The following is a 19,998-nucleotide window of genomic DNA, read 5'->3' on the forward strand; positions in this document are numbered from 1 at the left end:
GGGGTTCCACAAGGCTCAGTCCTGGGCCCCCTTCTCTTCTTGCTCTACACAACATCTCTGGGTTCTGTTATTCGCTCGCATGACTTCTCTTACCATTGTTATGCCGATGACACCCAGCTGGTCTTGTCATTTCCCCCCCGGCTGACATCTCGAAGTGGATGGCGACACACCACCTGAAGCTTGGGCTGCACGATTATGGCCAAAATCATAATCGCGATTATTTTGATCAATATTGCGATCACGATTATTTCACAATTATTCATTAATTTTAGAGACAACATCTTTTTATTGCACTTTCACGTTTGAATGAACAAGAACACTGCTTCCACTTCCATTGTTGTGCTACATTCAGGCTAATGTACAACTCTGCATCAGACTGGTCCTGATCACAGTGCATCTCGTAGAAGGAAAATATAAATAAAATAGTATCAACACTTTTTACCCAAAATTAAATCAACAGCGTACTGCTTTCACTTCCATTTTGTGCTACATTCGGCGCATAGCCATTAGCATTAGCGATTCCTATGGGGACACAACTCGAACGCACTCTGTGCACATCTTCCAGACAATGAATGATGATCCTTTTCGAGGGGCTAGCTCCTCACCTTCTGCTCCTATATATTTGATATTTGATTTAGCGACACGACACATGGTCACGGCCGTCTGCTCTCTGTTCTGTTGTCCGTCTCTCTTCTTCTACTAATAGCGGAGTCTGCAGGGTGCACGCATGACACCTCCCATCTCGTTCGCCCCCTGGTGGTCGGCTGACTGTTAGTTGAGGAAGCGCTTGATTTGATATGTAGCAGAGCACGCATTTTAAACGTCAATATCGCAGACGATCATGCTCATTTAATCGTGGCAGCCAAAATCGTGATCGCGATTAAAATTCGATTAATTGTGCAGCCCTACCTGAAGCTCAACCTGGGCAAAACCGAGCTACTGTTCCTCCCAGGGAAGGGTTGCCCGCACCGAGACCTGTCCATCACCATTGACGATACCGTGGTGACGCCAACTCGGACTGCGAGGAATCTGGGTGTGACCCTGGACGACCAACTTTCGTTCTCAGCAAACATTGCATCGGTTGCACACTCCTGCAGATTCCTGCTCAACAATATCAGGAGGATTCACCCCTTCCTCACTGATGAGACACCGCAGGTGTTCATCCAGGCTCTTGTCATCTCCCGCCCGGACTACTGCAACTCACTACTTGCCGGAGCCCCGGCGTCGGCCGTCAGATCTCTGGAGCTTGTCCAGAAAGCTGCAGCTCATCTGGTGATCAATCGCCCCAAGTTCTCCCACACAACTTCCCTTCTCCGTTCTCTACACTGGCTCCCTGTAAGAGCTTGCATTGAGTGTAAGACTCTGGTGCTAGCATACAGGGCAGTGAGAGGAACAGCGCCGTCCTATCTCCAGGCCATGGTCAAGCCCTACACCCCTGCCCGACCTCTTCGCTCTGCTGCCTCGGGGCGACTGGTTGCCCCGTCGCTCAGACGTCCCTACGGCCGATCGACCCGGTCACGGTGGTGGAATGAACTCCCCACTGACTTTAATTCAGTTCAACTAATTAATTGCGTCCTTTTCCAATACAAAGCTTCAGCTATGGGAGCCTTGTTGACAGAATCTCTGGTTGCCTTGAGATCGTTCATTAGAAATCTTATCAACAATCTTGTGCATCAGTTAAAAAACAATGTGTTGTTTTTAATATTTACATTCACATTGTGTATACAATACAAATCAAGACATTATATTTACAAATCATTGATAACCACTTCTGTGTTTGTCCCTGCTGTACAACTACATTTTCCAATGTAATTCAAAATACAAGTCAACACAAGTTATGCTCCAAGTCCACTAGATCTATGTGCAAGAACTCATTCTTCATTTTCATCATCTTTTCCTGTTGTTTTTTCTCTGTCCAGGTAGTTGGAGTGGCTCAGGCTGTCAATAAAAAATGTGGGGAGGACAGTGCCTTCAGTGAACAGGATGAAAAGGTCAGTAAAGTCCACCGGTTCACCTGCAAGAACCACATCTTGTTAATGTGTCTAAATTCAGAAAGTTAGAACGATGTTGGTAATAGATTTTGCTTTGTGCTGAGGGGTTGGACAGACTGATAACAGAAGCATAACCGTAGCTGTCCTGACCCGTGACAAAATGTGTCTCCTAGATACATTGAATATAGAACTGTCCCACCTGCGTGGGTCCTTCCTCATATCATCTGGCATTTCCTTTCTCCTCAGGACTTCTCAGCCTATTTAGCCTTCTCAGGCATCGTCCTGCACAACGCTCAGCTTTACGAGACATCGCAACTCGAAAACAGACGCAATCAGGTGGGTCAGTGTGAATGTGTCTCTGAAGGTGTGTGTACGCCGCAGAGACACAATTTGTAACATGATACATTCTTCTGTGTGTAAACGTGTGTGTGTGTGTGTGTGTGCAGGTGCTATTGGACCTGGCCAGTCTGATCTTTGAAGAGCAGCAGTGTCTGGAGGTCTTACTGAGGAAAATCGCAGGAACCATCCTGTCCTTCATGCAGGCCCAGGCTTGTACCGTCTTCATCGCTGATGACGACTCCATGGTCAGCACACACACACACACGCACACACACACAACATGTTCATACGTGAAGTATGTATGAAGGTGTAAGTTACTTATTCTGAAATGATGAAGAAGCTTTCAGAAAGAAACATCATGAATAGTTTAAGCTTAAGTCTGACCTCCACAGTTTGGATGAAAAAATGCTTTGTGTGTCTGTTTATATATATATAATTTTAATAATTTTAATTTCTTAATTTTTATCCTGTTTTTCACTGTAACTTGTTGTTGATTTATAATACATATCTTAAAATCAATACAAATTTGATCACAAAAAAAAGAAAATGCTTTGTAGAAGAGCTAAATAAACACTGCAGGGATTTGTTGCTCGCTTAAGGTTTAAGTTATCAAAGTCCATGAATCATTGCATTGTTATCAGCAGAATTGGAAACACATGAAACTGTAAAAGTGGAGGTTTGACCAGAAACATGGTTTTTGGCAAGCTAGCAAGCGGATCGCCTGGTCTTTAGTGGCGGTTCAGTGGCGGCAAACCACTCAGAATACCATTGAAACATGAGCTTTTTATGAAAGTAGAATAGATTTCATGAAGTAGAAATTTTGTCCTTTCTTCAAACTTGTCAGTTTGTTGTTGCAGCAGCTGATAACATCAATATATATAGTGAATATATCGTTAATATATGGTTATATAGTACATAAAATTAGAATAGAGCAGCGCAACAGCTGATTCCAAAAATGAGAATTTGGCTTTACTCAGACCTCATTTATGCTGGCCTGCTTCACTCAATTGAAGTAAAATTTATTTATGGTACTGTAAACAGGTTGTGCTATGATTTGGGAGAGTTCGTAGCTTTTATCTGCATCATTAAAAAATATATATTCATGCTGTCAGTGCTTTTTTTTCAGGCGAACCTGAAACTTTTTCAATTTGAGCTGTGTACCATCTTCATTCACTATTAATCTGTAATATATACATATCTCTATTATATACATATCTCTATTTTCACATCTCAACACATCTCACAAGTGTTACCTGTATTCTAGCATGAAAATTATTCAAATAGATCTTGTAGTTAGAGCTGTGGACTCTCTTGAGTATGGGTATGTAATTTTCGAGCAGAGGCCTAAAAATAGGGCTAGGGTTTCATTTTCAACCCCACCACCAATTCCAACAACAAGATATCAGTTTTATTATGCATTCCACTGGGCTGATGGCTGACTGTACTGAATGTCAAGTTATTCTAAATATTGGTTTCGCAAATTATCAACTACATTGCCAATTTCCCATTCAATATTTGTGTTGAGGTCCGGGTGAACTGGATGGGGAAGTGAAGTGGTTTATATTCGGTTACAAATAATTGGTGTTTAACTTTCTCTGGGTTTTACAGTATTACGTATAACCAGGTTAGACGTGCTGTGACGAAGGCTCTTGTTTGAACATTGCATAACAAACTGGCACACAGCAAAAAACTGAAATTCTGAGAAATGCAACGTAGAAAACCTGGTTGGTTTCAGGCACTTTGGACGAAACAACATAGCAACATAGCTCGTGTCTTTGATCCATGTCTTCATAACAGACAGAATCGACTGCTGCAACAGCATTCTTTATGGCACATAATCTAAACTGCTAAATAAACTACACAAAGTACATCCAGAATGCTGTTGCTCTGCTCACCCATTCCCACTCCCGTGATCACATCGCCTCTGTCCTCTAGAACCTCCACTGGCTCCCTGTTCCACAACAGATCCAATTCTAAGCCTTCTTCTGTCAAAAAGCCCTCCATAACCAGGAGCTTACTCCCCAAATACATCTGAAATTGACCTACCGGTCCATGTTAAAATCTTAGTTCAAAACTCATCTTTAAGAACTGCATTTAATGTGTTATTAATTATTGTCTTGAATATTTTTAGCGTGTTTTTTTATTTGATAGTTTTAACTGGTGTAAAGTGTCTGAGTGCTATGAAATGCTCTCTATGAATACATATATTATGATAATTATGCTCCGTAGCAGGCTAATCTGGCCCTACGGTGTTGATGATCCAGAGAAACAGAATGTTGCTGATGATGTGAGCACCACAAACTAAATTCTGTTTACTTCCGTTGAGGTGAGGTTTAGGCAGAAGAGACTTCTACCTATTGACAGATACTTCTAAACCTCGACAAATATAACAAAGTTACCTGCAATGGCTAAAACACTAGAGTAAAATGAGCATGAATTTATTTTCTGGAATTTGGGCAAACGGGTTAAGAATCAAGATGCTTTATTTCATGTATGTACTGAGCTTCATAGGCTTTATTATACAGTGTGCATGTGTGTGTGTCCCTCTCATGACCTCAGCGTTGCCAGACCAGCTGTCTCCCTTTTTTTTATATCCCTCCCCGCTTCTCTCTCGTCTCTTTCCTTACTAAACATTTACTCTGAGATTAAGGACTTTTACAAGCCTTATCTGCCAGACGGCTTTCTATATACAGGTGTCAGCGTTAAATGTCTGCAGTTTCTCAAGTGGACCCACAGGTCTTTGGATATTAACGTAACCTTTACCCTAGGAAAGGAGCTTTCCTGTAGGAAGTCTAATAAATGACAGTGCTGGTCTTTAACACTCAAACGTACCAACAATAACACAGGAGTTTTCAAGATGTTGGCCTGCGTTGGCTCACTGTATTTTACTGCAGTGTGTGGCATCTGTTTCGAAACAGTGATGTGTTGTGTGTTTTGTTAGTATGTGTTTGCATCTGTCCATAATGCACCGAGCGTGCCAGAATGTGTGTTTTGGTGTGTGGATGATGTATGATTGGGTTTGACATCTGGCTCTCCACTGGGAGCGTTATGTTCTGAGTTGCTTAACCCTCCTTGACTACAGGTGTCCTGAACATATAAGGTGTACATGTTGAATCAATCTACAGTTGTTGAACAGCAAACCTACTGTTTTCTTCCACTCATGATTCATATTTGGTTTTCTGATCTGAAACCTCGAGCACTTTGTGAGGCTGAAGTTAGACATTGAGGTGCTTTTAGCCAAATGCTAAAATCAACATGGCAACATGCTAACAGTGAAAATGTTAGGATGGTAATTCATATTTGTTTTTAAGAAGGTAAAATTCCAAACTTGAAGTATAAAGAACAACTTTTACTTCAACTATATTGTGAGACCAACATGTTTCGGCCTGTGGCCTTTTATCAGGTACATTGGACCACACACCTTGAAAGTAGGTGAAGTTGTGGAAGAAATACTCTGCTTCTACTATGCAATTCTGCAAGACACTCACCAGAGAAGAGCAACCCCCCATCAACAGCCCAGATGACGGCCAAAAGTGAAAACATGTTGGTCTCTTCAGTTAGAAAGCTAACATTTGCTTCTACCCACAACTGGTGTTGAGGCTAATGGGAATGGCTTTAGTTTGCAAGTATTTGGTCATAAACCAAAGTATTAAACAAAAATGAAGTTTTGACCTTTTGGTGATGGTAGAGTTATTATGACGCATCCTTTGGGCAACATGAATGGCTGTACCAAATTGCATGGCAATCCATCCAGTAGTTCTTGAGATATTTCTGACTAGAATAAAGTAGTAGACCAACATTGGTATCCATTGAGCCACACTTTTACCATGACTGACACTACTTGGTTCAAGCTGGTCTCATCCAGCATTCGTAACAATATCTACGAAAAATAATGCACCGCAAGTTGTAGGTATCTCAAAATGTTTTGTATCCACGTGATCTTGAACGAGGACTTATAAAGACCTCTAAATCAGACACCGCGCGGGTGGGAGGGGAGGTGGATGGGTCCAACAAACACAGTTTGTTCTCCAAGTTAAAGTTAATGGTTTTGTCTGACACCTCCTTAGTTATTTTAACACAGACAAATGAGTAGGTTTGTTGCCTGTGAAGATGAACAACAAATTTTTACAAGAACCTATGCATGTAGCGAGCATAAATTTACACATGTAGGGTTTTGTAGGAAAACAGATGACAAATGAGGAGCCCATTTTTGTAGAATATAATACGTATGAGGATCAGTGGTGGGCCGTCAGGGCCAGCTAAGTCTTCTCTGCTGGCCTCACAAAAGGTCACACAGCCCGTTGTCTGTTACGTGAGCGCAGTCCACCGAAAACATTATACTTCCCACAATTTAAGCTTCTGCATTTTCCAAATGCACTAGTATTATTCAAACATCTTGTTCGGTTCGTAAGCCTCGTACCGAACGGCTTAATACGAATATGTGTATTGTTACACCCCTAGAAACAAATAACCGTGGCGTCATAATGACACCACAGTAGGACAGCACAGAAGGCCCAGGTATAAAATACACTGATGAGGATACTGTCAGGATTACAAGTACGTGAACCAAAAAGCACGACACAGAGACAGAGTACAAGTGTAGTTTACTTGAGTACAGGCAGGGTCAAATTCAGAAGGTCCGTCAAAAAGGCAAACAAATCCAACAAGGGGAAGGCAGAGAATCCAAGGTCGCCAAAACAGGCAGGCAGGGTCGGCACAGGCAGATCAGGAATAGTAACAAGGATAACGCTGGAGCGCTTGGCAGTAACACACAAGACAATCTGGCAGTGATCACGTGCACGTGAGCGGACCTAAATAGTGAGGGACTGATGAGGGAATGGGCTGCAGGTGAGATGGAAGACCAGGTGAGGGGAACGAGTGATGATAGGGTGTCGGTGGCAGGACCTGAAACGACAGGAGAGTTAGAGAAACAATCGAAGATGATGTGGAATTTGTGACAGATACGTTGCTTGGTTATGGTTAGAGAAAGATTGTAGTCATGGTTACAAGAAACCAATGACTGTTAGGTAGACACAGGTTGCAAAATGGTTTCTTGTGTCAAAGTTATAAGCTTTGATGACCTGAACTTCACATTGAAATCATTTTGCAAAAGAATTGTCATTCTACTTCTGCCTTTGCTTATTAAAAAACATACTTGCAAGTACAACTGCAACAGGTTATTTGCTGTGAAAGCATCTGGTTAGGACGGTGTCAGGCTTCTTTCCTCATGTTTTCTTTCTTCAATGCTTTGCTCCACTACACATAAATCATTGTGTTATGGATTGAGAAAATGACTGGAGCTCCATGATATAACGTGAAGAGACTGCAGGAGATTGATGTATCTGCCACAGATGCTGATCACGATTGATCAGATGCGAAAACCCTCCCGTACATGGCCAGAAAAAACATTCTTTGACCTTCCTTGACATGTAAAACCTTGACTGATGCTTCCAAAGAATATGAGAAGACCAGTGAGATTTATTTCAATATTCCTACATGCAGGAAATAAAATTCCATTATCCTGTGTTATCCTGTTCTGAACTTTATCGCTTGACAGAGACACCAATGAATGTCATAACATTGCCAGGTCTCTTTTCTGTTTAAAACAGCTTTATTCCCCTCACTTAGATAGATCAGGATGAACTGATGCGATGGAGTGAAAGTGTGTGTATGTGCATGCAAGGGTAGAGGGGAGATTTTTCCAAAACCAAGAAGCCTTGTCCATCCTTAACATCCTGTCCCCACCTCTTAAAAATGAAAAAAGGATCCATTGCGAGGGTTTGGGAGTGCAGGTTGAGAGAAAACAAGTCCTTATAAGGTTGGGAAAGGCGAAACGAGCACTGGAATGTCGAAATGGAAGCCCTCTGACAAGGCTTGATGGGTAATAACATCCTTGGAGAAATTATTTAGGCAGTGTGTGCGATACCACTGCTTAACTTACAGTATTTGGATGTTGGGATTAGCGGTAATGACTTAATTGGAGGGAATGAGTATGTTGTTTTGGAAAGAAAAGACGTAGGGTAGATGCAGCAAAGCACGTAAGACATGTTTTTGAGGTTAGAATCAAGACCAATTAAGACCCTATCTTTATCCATCTGTTGCCACCTGATTCTAATGGCATTATGCCAAGTACATTTTGCCCCCAAGCAAGTTATAGCAACAGTGCTCAGACTGTAAAACCTTAGTCACTGACTTGTTTTTCATCTTTTTGCAGAACTCCTTCTCCAGTGTCTTTCATATGGAATACGAGGAGCTACGTGAAGTCCTCGATGCCCCCAAAAGGTAAGGTGATTGTCTTCAACTGAAACCCGTTATTTAATGAAATAATCAATGCACATTGACCTTGAGGCCCACTCCATCCGTTTCTACCAGTTATTAGCGCTAATATTTCCTTGAATTTGCAAACCTCCCCAGAGAGGCCCTTAGATGAGGTTTGTGTAGCAGGCACTTGCACGACGAGTCATTATCATCATACAGCATATTCACAGAGGGAGAATCAGAAAAAAGGGATGTAAGGGAAGCTGTTTGCGGTAAGATAAGATGAGGTGGATCCCCAAGGAGGGAATTTGGTTGTTGGGCTGCACAAGGACAGCAATGGGTGAACATAAATACAGAAAGTAAAATAAATGAACACTGTATACAGCTGACAAAGCCACTTTAAGTTGCTATGTGACGAATCAATGATACATTGTCACATTAAAGTCATTGTGATGAGTCATACGACAAAAATTGAAAAATGTATCTGCATTTATAAAGCACCTTAGTCTTCCAACCGCTAAAAGTGCTTAACACTACATAGCTGGGGATCGAACCGCCAGTCGTCCTATTAGTGGATTACACACTCTTCCTCCTGAGCCCCAGGAAGGAGCCACATGTCAGCAGTCAAATTGTTATAGCACAGTCCACATCAATGTCCCTGGTTTGATTTAGATTTTGAGATGGGACCTGTTCTTTTTCCTGTTTCTCTTTTAGAAATGTTAATGTCTCATAAACAGCCCAGTAATCATAGAGAAACAAGGAACAAGGACACAAAGAGAAAATAAAGATCAGCCAATCAGAGGACCAAATGATTTAACAATTTACAGTAGAGGGTCGGTATGAGAGGAAAATGATTGAAGGAGGCTACAGCAGCAGAGCTTCCTGACATCAACTTGCGCAACAGGAGGAGTGAATAGGCTGTAATCTGATTTAAGATGCAATGAGATAGAAATCCCCCCCCCCCCCCCCCCCCTTGTCTCCAGGGCGGCCTGGCCTCCCCAGTTGCTACGCAGCATCCAAAATTCTATCTTAATCTCAGTCCAAGCAATACAATTGGACTGTGCGTGTGTGCATGTGTGTGTGCATGTGTGTACAGTTGTGTTTGCTGTAAACTGTAACTCACCAATATATGGGGCCGATATTGGTCTTTTACTCGGATTCATCAGTACCATTAGTACCTGAAATATAATACGCTGCAGTTTGATGGATTCCATAATTATACTGGAATTATATACCAGGTGATTTATATACCAGGTGATTTATATACCAGGTGATTTATATACCAGGTGTGTAAGAATCAACATAATTGAATAGTAATGAAACCAGATCCGATTTCACTGAAGTATGCCTTTGTTCCAGCTACACCTGATGTAGTTTTCTCATAATTAATCAAAAGCTTCTCCATACTGATAAGAATAAGATATCTGGAAGACTGAAACTATACATTTCTCAAAATATTATTTGGCAGAAATAAACAAATTCACAAATGTCAAATCTCAGTTTGCTGTGGCTTAATCAAGCCTTCCTGTGTCGGGCTGTGAGTCCCCATCACCTATGATTGTATTATGAGGATTCTTAAATGAGAAAGTGAGGATTCTTATGAGGGAAACCAAAACCTTTTTTGGGGGGTTTTAAATAGTAAATCTTTGGTTTGACAAAGAAAAAATCCTGACTCAAGGTCCACTTACGAGCATATTTTCCAAAGCTTTCAATCTCACCTTATGTTCTTCATCCACGGATGGAGTTTGCTCAGTTGTCACCAAGATGGTTCAGCTGTTGATGGTTCAGTCACGTTATGACATAACGGATGACAGTTGAGCAGCTCATCAAACTTCATGGGCTGATGAAGACCATGAGATGTTGAATTGTTAATAAATAATAGTCCCCAACAAATGCAGTTTGAGTAACATTTGATAAAAACTACATCGCCCAGCTGTTTTTATTACTGAAGCCTGTTCAAAAATGAAATGATGTAACAACCAATGGGCTTGGGGCTGCGTGCCACAGATCTTTTGAAGGGATTTGTTGACAAAAACACAATCTGAAATAATACCAGACACAGTTTAAGTCCAGTACTGTGCATAAAGCCATTAAAGACCAGAACATGTAGTTTTCAAAGACAGGAGGCTCAGTTATTACTGATATATGTGCGTGTGATACATTTTCCTGACAGCAGGCCAAATAATCAGGTTTTATTGACTCTATTTTCACACTTCTACCTGCTCCAGGCAGAGATGCAGCAAAGAGACATCAAGTCAATACAACCTGGTCCCATCTTGTTGTTGGTCAAACAGATAGACCTGTCACATCTTGTGAGCTTCCTGTTTGACCGGAGATTGAAGACAGTTTTCCAGTCAGTGGATATTATGCAAAGTAAAGCATAATATCTGTGTGCACATAGAGCTCAGTATGTAGGTGACCAAGCAAAAAAAAGAGAAAATGGCAGTTGTGAAAATCCAACCCTGTCAGAGATGACACAAACCAGATGTCTTATCTTGTCTTGTCCTCCATAACATCTTGTTTATTGACAGCCTGCTGTCATAGGTGCCTCTCCCCTGTGTAGATCTAATAACTGCCTTTGAATATGGCTGTATATTGGTTCTAAGATTACTAAGATTACTAAGATTTTGCAAAACTGTGGCTCCAACTAGGCCAACGTGGGAGGGGAGGGGCCGTGCAGGATGTTAGCTTTGACCGGCTGGAACCACAGGAGGCTTTTTATAGTGACATTAACCTGCGGCTGCGGCTTTACAATGATACGCCGTCTGTTTCGTCGAAGCAGAAAGCTCAGTCGAGCTGAACCGCAACAGTCCGAGCATTTCAACACTACAAAGTAGGGCAATTTCTTGCCTTTTTCTGGATCTGGATTGTGGCCCTGAATTGAAAGCTAACGTGGCGTTGTCATGGTTTTTAGTGATGCCGGTAGCTATTCTGTGGCCTCATTTAAGTCAATCACAGAGAGAGGGAAAGGAAATGTGGATTTTAGTCTGTTTGGGCAATTCAATTCAAGCACAGATGCATGGGCTGTGCTGCATGTCTGTCTGAAGTGTGTGTGAGAGAGAGAGAGTTGAGGCCAGTCTGGACAGAACACGTTATATTTAGCCCCAAGTCATTCAAAATAAAAACTCTGTTCATGAATCGGATGTTGAAAACTAAGAAACACACACACACACACACACACACACACACTTATATTCTTATCTGCAGTGACTGAAGTATCTTTTACTTCAGTAAAGTACTTAAGTGGACATACCAAAGTCGAGAAATACTCCAAGTACGACATTCCCCTCTGAAATGTAGTGAAGCGGAGGTTTATCAGACAATTTTAATATTAAAGGCCAAATTTTGCATTACAAATGGACGAATCTACAGACCTCACAAACAAAGCAGTTTTACTGGTTTACGTGAAACGTGTGGGACGGGGACTTACAGGAACAAGTTCTCTGCACTGGAGAGCTCCTACACTACGATGCAGAGGACATGTTCAGCTCAGGTTCAAACTGCACCATCTTTACATTAAGTACATTTGAGAAGTTGAACATTTTCCTCGATTTGGGTCCCGGCTTGTCATTAAGGGGTGATGGTGGGTCCGCAGCCAGACCAGTTGAGAACCACTGCTCTAATACACTCTCATGTTTTCAACCACACACATACCGTGTGGCCGCAGCACTACAGCCAAATTCCGCTGGCTTTTGCTCTAACCTCATGTTATGTTTATGTATCCATTTTCTATCATTTATCATGCAGTGTTATAGCCAACTCTGTGGTTGAACTTGGAGACACTAAAGAAAAGAAACAAGCTTATTAAGCGCTGACAGGCGTGACTGACGGGGTGGATGGGGGTGGAGGTTGGGGGGATTGAGGACTCAGCTGCAGTTCTCTCATTAACCAGGAGATGTTTTATTATTCATTGCTGTTAGCCTGAAGCTAAAGGAAGCAGGTTCGGGTTCAGGGTTATTATGTTTGGTAGATTGAATTCAAGGAGCAGCGGGGCAAAGCTGTGTCTCCAAGAAACTTACTTAAAGTGTCAAATTACCACTTGGTTACACAGAAACTGCTCAGCGGCAAACAGCAGACACAGTTAGACACAAGCTGGTGAGCACAGTGGAGCATTTAGCAGCCAAAGAGCTAAACGGAGAGTAATATTGGAAAGGTTTGCATTTTCTTCAGAATTTTAAAAATAAAGTTGTTGGATTTGAATGACATGTCTAGATACATAACATTCATATAGCAGATGCCACCAAAGCGAATTAAGGTTCAGTGTAAAACTTCACACAAGGTAGATCTCTTTTAAAAGTAGAGCTTGGTGTTTCATGTCATTATGCGCTGTTAGTTATGAGCTTGTTTGTGTTGTTGTCCTCAGGGACTGTGATGTCAGTCAGATTAACTACATGTACGCCCAGTATGTCAAAAACACCATGCAGCCTCTCAACATTGCAGATGTCACCAAGGACCAACGCTTCCCTTGGACAGTCAGTATATCTTTTCTTTTCTTTTTTGTTTGTTCTTTTTCCTCAGTGAGTAATTATCCCTCTTGTATTCTGACAGCGGGAAAACCCACATCACACCAGCAACCAGATAAAGAGCTTGCTCTGCACTCCCATCAGGAATGGCAAGAAGGACACAGTCATAGGTGGGATCTCTTTCTCTCTCTCTTTCTCTGGTGGATCACCTTTTAAAGCACTAAACCTGGGCTTAAACCACCTCTTTTTCATCTGTTCATGACAGTAGCTTAGCTGCAGTAAGATCTGTTGGGAGACAACAAGCATGGACTGATATTTGTTTTCAAGATGCACTGATTAAAAAGATAGGATGCTGCACAGACCCAGAGAGAGATGAGCACTGTGGACTGTCCCAGATTGCTTAGGTACTTAAACTGTCTTTTCAAGGTTGGAAGCTTTAAAAATCTGAAATCATAGGACGGAGAACACATTAAGCCGGCATCGCGCTGCCACTTTCATTAACCTCCATGAATGGTCCTGCCACTCCACCCATCACCGTGATTATCATCAACATAATCAGCTGATAGCAGCTCCATTAGTTGGCTATGAAGATGACTAATGACCGTGGACGTCCCTCAGTGATCAAACAACAGGTCCTCACAGCCTCCTCCAACCTTTAAGAGTCCTGATAATGAGCAAGATAAAAACAGCTCAGTGCATTACAATGATATTCATTCAGGCTAGCTCTTTTTTTGCTTCATGAATACATTATTAGCATTAGAGATGCAATGTTCTGCTCTGTGTCCTTATAAGGCACAGGTTTGTGTCAGGTAAACAAAAATGGCAATTGTATCTCATTCTCATGCCAGGCGACAGCCTTGATATTATTTTTCCGTTTGTCTTGGTACAAATGTCCTGTTCATGCAAGATATACCGTACTGATCAGAATGTGGTGACCTTTCCCATAACAAAAGAATTAAAAAGTTAATGTCACCCAAATGTCCAACAGGATAAAATGATAAAGTGGTGACTCTTTGAACTGGATGGTAACCTAGCCTTGGCTAACACATTAGCATGGAGAGCCAAAACCAATGATCTACTGAACACATGTAGAGCGCTTTAAACTCGGGTGCTATTTACAAGAAGTGTCCATCTTAATTAATGAATCACTCTTGTGGTATTCACTGCATCATGCATGTTTTTTTGGTTTAATTTTTTGGTATACTTACATTTTAAGTAATTATTCTTGTTGTCTACTTCCTGATTGAAATTACAAAGAAATCTCACAAAAAGAAAGTTTTAAAAATAAATATCAGTCACATAGCAACAGTGTTCTTAAAGCTTAAAGTGTGCTGAACATCTGTGTGTGTCTATGTAGGTGTATGTCAGTTGGTAAACAAGATGGATGAAGCACCAGGCACTGTGAAGGCCTTCAACAGGAACGATGAGCAGTTCCTGGAGGCATTCGCCATCTTCTGTGGTCTCGGCATCCAGAACACACAGATGTATGAAACAGTGGAGAGAGCAATGGCCAAGCAAGAGGTCACTCTGGAGGTCAGCCTCTCTCACACACACACACACACACACACACACACACACACACACACACACACACACACACACACAACTTAAAACTATGATTTCAGTGCATAAAAAGTAAAGTAACCCATACTGAACTGGGTACTGATCAAACAGGTCATAGTTCCAGATAATGCTTAAAACTTGAGGGGTGTAATTTATTGCATCATCACATATTGCTTTATTCATATTGGTGGGATGTCAGTAAATTCTCAATGACCTTTATTTAAAAGAGAGACCTCTGTCTTATAAGTAGATTGTGTCATATAGTAATGAGAGGCTGCTTAGTTTTCTCATCTAATAAACATCATGCCCATCTAATAAACATCATGCCCATCTAATAAACATCATGCTCATCTAATAAACATCATGCCCATCTAATAAACATCATGCCCATCTAATAAACATCATGCTCATCTAATAAACATCATGCCCATCTAATAAACATCATGCCCATCTAATAAACATCATGCCCATCCAATAAACATCATGCCCATCTAATAAACATCATGCCCATCTAATAAACATCATGCCCATCTAATAAACATCATGCCCATCTAATAAACATCATGCCCAGTCTAGGGAGGGCATGATGAACAACGTAACAAACTCCTTTTCTCCAACTTTTAGAACCAGACTACAGAGACTGATGTGCTTATTTTTAGAGATGTGTCAAACTGTTTATTTATAGTTTCATAGGATTTTTAAATGGGATTAGCTTCAGAATGGGCAAAGCTAAACTAACACAGAAAACATATGACCTAAAAAGATACAGCATGATCAAATTAAACATAAAAACTGAATTACAGTTGATATACATCATTTAAACAATGAAAAAAGAAGACAAGCTACAATTAAACTGGGCCTTTATGCTGAAAAATAGAGTGATGAAAGAAAAATAACAGCAATGTAAAGACACAAATATGTCATTTCAGTGTGTATATGGCGTTTAGTTGTGACGGTTAAGATTAGGTGCAAGGGACCTCACTAATATAAAAGTATAGAAAAGTACAGTGTGTGTGTGGGTGTGTGAGTGACAGTGATGAGGCCATGCTGGAGGATTTCTCAAGCTGCTTCTTGACACTCTCCTGCTTTCAGCCTCTGTTCACGACTTGCAGAAAAGCACAATGCCATTAAAACCGAGCCCACACACACACACACACACACACTGTCAGTGTGTCTTGACTGTTACACTTTCTATTCAGTCTAGTGTACTTCCCCTCTCCACGTTCAGTGGGGATGCTGGTACTCAGTGCTCCAGCCATAGATGCATGACAGTCTTTGAATTACGTCTTTCAACGCAGACTACATCAGATATTTTTTTTTTCCGGAAAGCAATTCTGCAATCGATAAAAACACAAGATTCAGAAATGTCGACCTGTTGATGCAAAACGTCAGTCTTACCATAAAGCAGTCCTGCTCATTGATTTGTAACATTGCCTGGACACATTGGAGGTACAGAAAGCATGGCGTAAACAGAATGGTGAAATCTATTTGTGTTGTCTCACAATCGAGTGTAAATTCTTAAATCCATACGTGGGGTTAAAATCAGGGCTAGTTTCATGCTAACAGTACATTCAAACAATGTTTCGATAAAGTGAGCGCTATGCTAGCTGTTTACACTAATTTGGGTGGTAGCAAGCCGCATGTAAGTCTCACACTATCACATCAACATTTCCATTTAATTGCCACAGCCTTGTGTTTTTTTGAGACAAAAGACACAAGGCTGTCTTGCTATACTGAAAACGTCAGAGCAGAATGGCTTTTTCATATTTTGTATTTGATTGACATGTTTAGTGGATGAGCAGCACCACTTTTTCCTTTCTTCCTGTTAGGGGGGTCTGGGGCCCACAGGGAGCAGGACTCAAAAGCAGACTCAAGGCGAGGTAGATAGGTTCCACGTACAAGTTCTTTACTTTGATCAGGGTTCGGTACACAGGAGAGGCACACAGGGAAATATCGCGGATACACTCCTCAAACATCTGCGAGACAAACTGGCACAGGACAAGGAGGAAACACAGACTAAATACACAGGGGAACGAGGCCCAGGTGGAAGCAATGAGGGCGGGGCTTGTAATCACCCAGGAGGACGGCACACGAGGGAGGGGGGGTGTCTGAAACGAGAGACAAGGTGAGTGATAGACAACACAACAGGAACAGACTGTGGCAACAAACACTACCCAGAAGGTCTAGGCGTAACAGTACCTCCCCCTCCAAGGCCGGCACCTGACGGCCCAGGGTTCTCCCTCTGGGAGGAGACGATACCGGGAGTAGATCAATGGCGCAATCATACTCTCTGTGTGGCGGCAGAGAGGTGGCTCGGGCCTTATTAAATACCTCCTTAAGGTCATGGTAGCATGCCGGCACCCTGGACAGGTCCGGGTAGTCGGAATCCAGTGGAGGCGCTGGCCAAGAGGTAGGTGGTGGAAAGTTCAGGGAAGTCCCTGTGGGGAAGCACCTCTCCGCACACTCCCTCCCCCATGCAATCACCGTCCCCGAAGCCCAGTCCAAATGGGGGTTGTGTAGGATCAGCCAGGGGTGGCCCAAAATGAGGGGGTGTTGCAGGGACTGGAACAGGTGAAAACAAATAGTCTCTGTGTGGTGGTCAGGGAAGGTTAGCTGTACAGGAGCCGTGCGGTGAGTTACCCGGCAGAGTAAGCGCCCATCGAGGGCGCTAGCTTCCAGGGGTTTGGGGAGGGGATGGACCTCCACCCCTAACCTGCAAGCCAATCCACTGTCCATCAGGTTTGCGTCAGAGCCGGAATCCACCAACACCTCCTGACTAAGAGAGGCGGTCGGAGAGGTGATAGAAACGCTGGGGAGTATACGAGGGGAATCTACGGACAGGGTTGTACGGCTCACCAATGTCGTCCTCATTGGTAAGCCTGGTCTTTTACTGGACATGCGGCAATGAGGTGGCCCCTCTGGCCGCAGTAGATGCACCTGCCCTCCCTTAGGCGACGCTGCCGTTCCTCAGCAGTCAATCTGGTCCTTCCAAGCTGCATGGGTTCCTCAGCGGGGATGTGGGGGGCGGAGAAGCCAGGAAGGGCAGGAGGCCTAGAGGCTGGGTCGGTACAGAGATTGCTGGGGAATGGGTTCCGGTTGAGACCCGGCCCGGATCTCCCGAGGTGAAAAGGAGGGGCTGACAAGCTAAAAGGGCGGCTAGGTCTCTCTCTCCTAAGCTCCCCAAGACGGCTCTCTAGTCGTACTGCGAGGGCGATTAAGGCATCCAGACTCTCCGAGTCGTCCCTCACTACTAGCTCCCCCCTCACCGGGTCATTAAGACCTCTGAGAAAAAAAACCCTGAAGAGATATATCTGACCACCCTGACCCCTGTGCTATAGTTCTGAAGTCGATGGAAAACTCCGCTATGCTCCGGGATCCCTGCTGTAAGGAAAGTAGACGTGAGGCAACGTCCTTACCGAGAACGGGGTGATCAAAAACCTTCCGCATCTCCTCTGAGAAGCACTGGAAGGAGGAGCTAGTGGGAGACTGACTCTCCCATATGCTAGCAGCCCAGGCTAACGCTCTCCCAGTAAGTGACCCCATAACAAATGCGATCTTAGCTCTGTCCGTCACATATCTAGCGGGCTGCTGGTCGAATACTAAGGAGCACTGCATAAGAAACGACCTGCATGTCCCCAGATCTCCAGCGTAGCGCTCCGGTGCTGGGACGTGGAGCTCCCGGGCCCCAAAGATGGCCCCGACAGGAGCCAAGGCGTCCGGGGCAGCATCCGGATGGACCTGTTGTCCTAGCTGGTCCACGTCAACAACGAGGGACTGGAGGGTCCTCATCATGTCCCGGAGAAGCTGGTCGTGTTGACCCAGGAGAGCGCCTTGTGCGGCGAGGGCTTCACGTAGAGGCTCGGAGTCCGCTGAGTCCATTGGTTTGGCCAGTTTGTACTGTTAGGGGGGTCTGGGGCCCACAGGGAGCAGGACTCAAAAGCAGACTCAAGGCGAGGTAGATAGGTTCCACGTACAAGTTCTTTACTTTGATCAGGGTTCGGTACACAGGAGAGGCACACAGGGAAATATCGCTGATACGCTCCTCAAACATCTCCGAGACAAACTGGCACAGGACAAGGAGGAAACACAGACTAAATACACAGGGGAACGAGGCCCAGGTGGAAGCAATGAGGGCGGGGCTTGTAATCACCCAGGAGGACGGCACACGAGGGAGGGGGGGTGTCTGAAACGAGAGACAAGGTGAGTGATAGACAACACAACAGGAACAGACTGTGGCAACAAACACTACCCAGAAGGTCTAGGCGTAACACTTCCCAGTCAAAAGCTTTTTTATCTTTATCTTTATATGTTGTTTTGGCTTCCTTGCAACATCAGAGAACTCTGTTTTCTGGTTTCTTCATTATTACTAAATGGGTTAGGGTTAGGGTTAGGCAAATCACACTAGCAGTGGGCTAAACAAAGTAGTCCAGATAACCCTCTCCCCAGCAACATTTTCTAGCTACTCCTGGGGGATGCTGAGCCATTCCCAGGCCACATGAGACATAAAATCCCTGCAGCGTGTTCTGGGTGTACCTGGGTACACCCTGGGTCTCTTCCCCAGACACCCAGGAGGCATCCTGATCAGATGCAAATCAAATACCTTGCCTTCCGGCTCAGCTACCTCTTCACCACAGCGGTCCAGTACAATGCCTGTATCACCGTTGACACAGCATCAATGCCTGTCCAACTCATGCTCTGTTTTACCTTCACTCGTAAAGATCCTGTGAGACTTAAACTAAACTCCCAACCCAGAGGGAGCAATACAACATTTACCGGCAGAGAACAATCTGAATGTCGGAGAATGCTGAATTTCATGATCTAAAGAAGTCAATAAGAACCACATCGTCTGCAAAGAGCAAAGACGCAATTCTTCGCCTTGAAATCCTGTTAATGAACATCTTAAACAGAAGGGACAACCTTAATGGTCAACATCCATTAAAAACACATTTGACACATTTGACTCACCACCATGTTGTGCTCAGTTGACAGCTCTACTCTTTACTTCACCCAAATGTCCAAGACATCCGGCCGCAGATCTGATCACAAAGTAGATCATCCATCTTTGGCCTAGGGTGGTCTGGTACCACTTCTGAATCGCCCAATGCTCAATCATGGTGTTTGTTATGGCCAATGAATCAGGCAGCCCGTTCCTCCCAGTCATCCCCCTCCAGGGTTCTCCATCATTGCCCATCTGAGCGTTGACGTCTCCCAGCAGAACTATAGAGTCCCTAGACAGTTTCCTTTTTAGGACACTAAGACTCCAAGAAGGCCGGGTACTCAAAACTGTTGTTCGGTGCATAATCACAGACAACAGTTTTGAGACTCAACACACAGTTGGATGGAGAAGTTTTGTTTTTTTTCACAAACAAATTTCTCCGTCTCCA

General features: G+C 43.4%; 1 protein-coding gene across 1 annotated transcript in view; it reads left to right on the forward strand.

The window, feature by feature from the left end:
* Positions 1-19,998, forward strand: part of pde5ab (phosphodiesterase 5A, cGMP-specific, b) — a 66,193-nt gene that overhangs the window by 16,581 nt on the left and 29,614 nt on the right. Inside the window, exons 5-11 of the mRNA XM_079295748.1 lie at positions 1,920-1,991; positions 2,238-2,327; positions 2,438-2,575; positions 8,545-8,612; positions 12,952-13,060; positions 13,137-13,221; positions 14,409-14,584. Coding sequence (XP_079151874.1) covers positions 1,920-1,991; positions 2,238-2,327; positions 2,438-2,575; positions 8,545-8,612; positions 12,952-13,060; positions 13,137-13,221; positions 14,409-14,584 — 738 coding nt within the window. The remainder of the gene's footprint in view (positions 1-1,919; positions 1,992-2,237; positions 2,328-2,437; positions 2,576-8,544; positions 8,613-12,951; positions 13,061-13,136; positions 13,222-14,408; positions 14,585-19,998) is intronic.

The sequence above is a fragment of the Melanostigma gelatinosum genome, assembly GCF_949748355.1.
Source record: "Melanostigma gelatinosum genome assembly, chromosome: 23".
Classification (NCBI taxonomy): Eukaryota; Metazoa; Chordata; class Actinopteri; order Perciformes; family Zoarcidae; genus Melanostigma; species Melanostigma gelatinosum.